The following is a 3,850-nucleotide window of genomic DNA, read 5'->3' on the forward strand; positions in this document are numbered from 1 at the left end:
TGTTGAGAGCATGTATTATTGACTATGGGAATGGATGGGATAGACATAGTTATTACACGAGTATAAAGGTCGCGCCTTTCGAAATGTTATACGAGAGAAAGTGTAGACCACCCTTATGCTGAAGTGAAGTAGGGGACAGTCAATTGACAGGTCCTGATATTATTCACGAGACTACAGAGAAAATTGTACAGATTTAAGAGAGGTTAAAAACAGTTCGAAGTCAACAAAAGAGCTATGCTGATGTTTGAAGGAAACCTCTAGAATTTCAGGTTGGTGACAAGGTTATGCTGAAAGTATCACCCTGGAAGGGTATAGTACATTTCAGGAAACGGGGTAAGTTAAGTCCAAGGTACGTAGGACCATTCGAGATCACTGAACAGGTTGGACCCATAGCTTATAGATTGAATCTACCTCAGGAGCTTAGCGAAATTCATGACACATTTCACGTGTTAAACTTGAAAAATTGCTTGGCAGACGAGAATATGATAATTCCTTTAGAAGAGATACAAGTTGATAGTAAACTTCATTTCATGGAGGAACCTGTTGAAATCATGGACCGAGAGGTCAAACGTTTGAAGCAGAGCAACATACAGATTATTAAAGTTCGGTGGAATGCACGTAGAGGACCAGAATTCATGTGGGAACGGGAAGACCAGATGAAACAAAAGTATCTGCAACTGTTTCCTGACGAGACAACTTGAGTGGACGTGCACTAAATTTCGGGACAAAATTTCATAAACGGGGAGGTAATGTAATAACCTTGCTATTACCGTTAAGCTTTATTAATTGTCCGTTAATGGTGCTTACTTGCGTTTTGTGTATTTAATAGAATTAAATGCATAATTAGTTCTTGGAGAACTACTATAATTAATATGTGACTGTATTAATAGGAAAACTTATTTCATGTTTTGAAATACCGAGAAAACGATACGGTTTTAAGAACTGCAAAGGATTTCTTTCGGGACTGCGAAACACTTGGTTTCAATTAAATAATTATTTTTAATAATTATTAACTTTGAGAAAAACTTAGCTAATTTATTATTTAGTTAATTAAATAAACTTGGTGGGATGCATTTTAACGATCGGTTAACGTTCCGGGAATTCGGTACGGTTAACGGCAACTAGAAACGAACCACACTTTGTGAACAAGCAAGCCAAAACATAATATAGTTCACTTTTAATAATTATTTTGTATAATTATTATGTTTTTAAAATACTTTTAATTTATTAGAATTTTTATTGATTGAAAACGCGAGAAATTAACGTTTAGCGATTCGGTTCGCGTTTTCGGTTAGCGATTTATGGAAACGAACCATAGAATTTAACCTAGCAAAATTCAAAGCTAATGGACTCTTTTCCTAGCCCATTCGATCAACTCCATCACCTCCCTAGGTCCATTTATTTAAATTGTTAGCCCAACCAATGATTTATTATTCTACTAGTGTAATCCCTAATCTAATCCAAAACAAAAAATGCGTATACCTTCTTCCGCCCCCCCCCCCCCCCCCCCCCCCCCGCCCCCACAATGTAACGACTATATGCAGAACTAAAAACCCTCCACCTATTCGACATTCATTATCAACACATCTCCTTCCATTCATCTTCAAAATCCTAAATTGAATACACCATCGTACTTCTTCTAACGACCCGTCCTAATCCATCAGGACAAATGCATTACATTTGGTTACATCGCGAGGTAATTGACCTCTATATGATACATTTTACAAACATTGCATTCGTTTTTAAAAGACAAACTTTCATTTCATCGAAAGTTGACGGCATGCATACCATTTCATAATATATCCAACTATAATTGACTTAATAATAATCTTGATGAACTTAACGACTCGAATGCAACGTCTTTTGAAATCTGTAATGAATGACTCCAAGTAATATCTCTAAAATGAGAAAATGCACAGCGGAAGGTTTCTTCAATACCTGAGAATAAACATGCTTTCAAGTGTCAACCAAAAGGTTGGTGAGTTCATTAGTTTATCGTAAACATTCATTTCCATCATTTTAATAGACCACAAGATTTTAAATATTTAATTGTACACGTAACCCGAGTACATAATAACACGCGTAACCCGCGAATTAAAATTCATTCATATGGTGAACTTTTGATAACCGAACTAACAGGATGCATATAAAATATCCCCCATCATTCCGGGACTCTCATCGGATATGATAATCGAAGTACTAAAGCATTCGTAACCCGAATGGGACTTGTCGAGATCCATAGATCTATCTTTAGGATTCGCGTCAATTGGTGGCAATTATAATAAACACCAATTCTTAGGCTACCAAGCTAAAAGGGGCATATTCAATTCGATAATTCAACCATAAAATGTATTTTTGATTACTTGTGTCTATTTCGTAAAACATTTATAAAACGGCGCATGTATTCTCAGTTCCAAAAATATATATTTGAAAAGCATTTAAAAAGGGAGCAAATGAAACTCACTATACTGTATTTTGTAGTAAAAATACATATGTCGCCATTGAACAAGTGCAAGGTTGGCCTCGGATTCACGAACCTATATCATTCATATATGTATTAAAACATATAACAAGTTCATGTATTAATAATATTAATATACTTGTTACATTTAATGATTCATATGTCATGTTTAATAAATAACTTAGATATATTTATTTTATATATCTTGAATAATTAATTATTACTTATTAAAAATATAATAATAGAGTTAGGTTATCTGTTTTAAATATGGTTTTCTCTATCTAATAGTTATGTTAATAATAATAATGATACTAGTAATAATATTGAAAATGATAATAATAATAATAATAATAATAATAATAATAATAATAATAATACTAATTATTATTAATGGTAGTGTTAGTAATATTATTGATAATAATGATATTAATAATTAATAGCTCATTTAAATTATAATTTTATCCATAGTTTTTAAATCCATATATTTATATATATACTTAATATTATTTAGCAAAATATTATTTTCATATTCGAAGTTTCGAATTAACATTTGTAACAATACTTTTTTAATCATAATTTTTACTTAAGCTTAATTATATTACTTAAATCATAACTTAATTATAATACTTTTACTTCATAACATTCTTCATAATATCCTAATATCTTAAGATTTTAACGGTTTTATGTCTGTACGTACATAAATATAAATACTCTGTTTATAAATTTTCATGACCATAGCTATGTTATTCGTATCCTAATCAATATAAACTTTATAGTTATATCCATACTTACTTACTCAATATCATATGACTTTAGTTCATAAACTTTTAATACTTAATATTAACGATAATCTTATTTGTAACTATAGTCATAATAATAATAGTAAATGATCTAAATGATAGAATTTTAATAATAACAATACATATAAGGATATTAATAATAATAATGGTATTATTAATGATTATACTTATGTTAATAATAATAGTAGTCATAATCTTAATAATAATAATAATAATAATAATAATAATAATAATAATAATAATAATAATAATAATAATAATAATAATAATAATAATAATAATAATAATAATAATAATACATGTGTTAGTAATAATAATAATGATAAAATTCATAATACTTAATAATAATAATAATAATAATAATAATAATAATAATAATAATAATAATAATAACAACCATAACAATAATAATTATAATAACAATAATAATAATAATAATAATAATAATAATAATAATAATAATAATAATAATAATAATAATAATAGTAATAATGATAATAGAAATGAAAATAAAAGTATATAACCTTTCAAAGCTTTGTCTAAAAATTATTACCCCAGACCGGGCTCGAACCTGAGACCTCTCGCTCAC

The 3,850-nt window shown here is 28.8% G+C and overlaps 1 protein-coding gene across 1 annotated transcript; it reads left to right on the forward strand.

The window, feature by feature from the left end:
• The first annotated feature begins 284 nt into the window (after positions 1-284).
• Positions 285-701, forward strand: LOC139900610 (uncharacterized). Its single transcript, XM_071883376.1, has one exon. The coding sequence runs from the start codon at positions 285-287 to the stop codon at positions 699-701; it is 417 nt and encodes a 138-aa protein (XP_071739477.1).
• The last annotated feature ends 3,149 nt before the right edge of the window (positions 702-3,850 follow it).

Source organism: Rutidosis leptorrhynchoides, chromosome 3, assembly GCF_046630445.1.
Source record: "Rutidosis leptorrhynchoides isolate AG116_Rl617_1_P2 chromosome 3, CSIRO_AGI_Rlap_v1, whole genome shotgun sequence".
Classification (NCBI taxonomy): Eukaryota; Viridiplantae; Streptophyta; class Magnoliopsida; order Asterales; family Asteraceae; genus Rutidosis; species Rutidosis leptorrhynchoides.

Bases quoted from the DNA above. Each gene is read 5' to 3' on its own strand.
- LOC139900610 (XM_071883376.1), top strand. From the start codon at position 285: ATGCTGAAAGTATCACCCTGGAAGGGTATAGTACATTTCAGGAAACGG.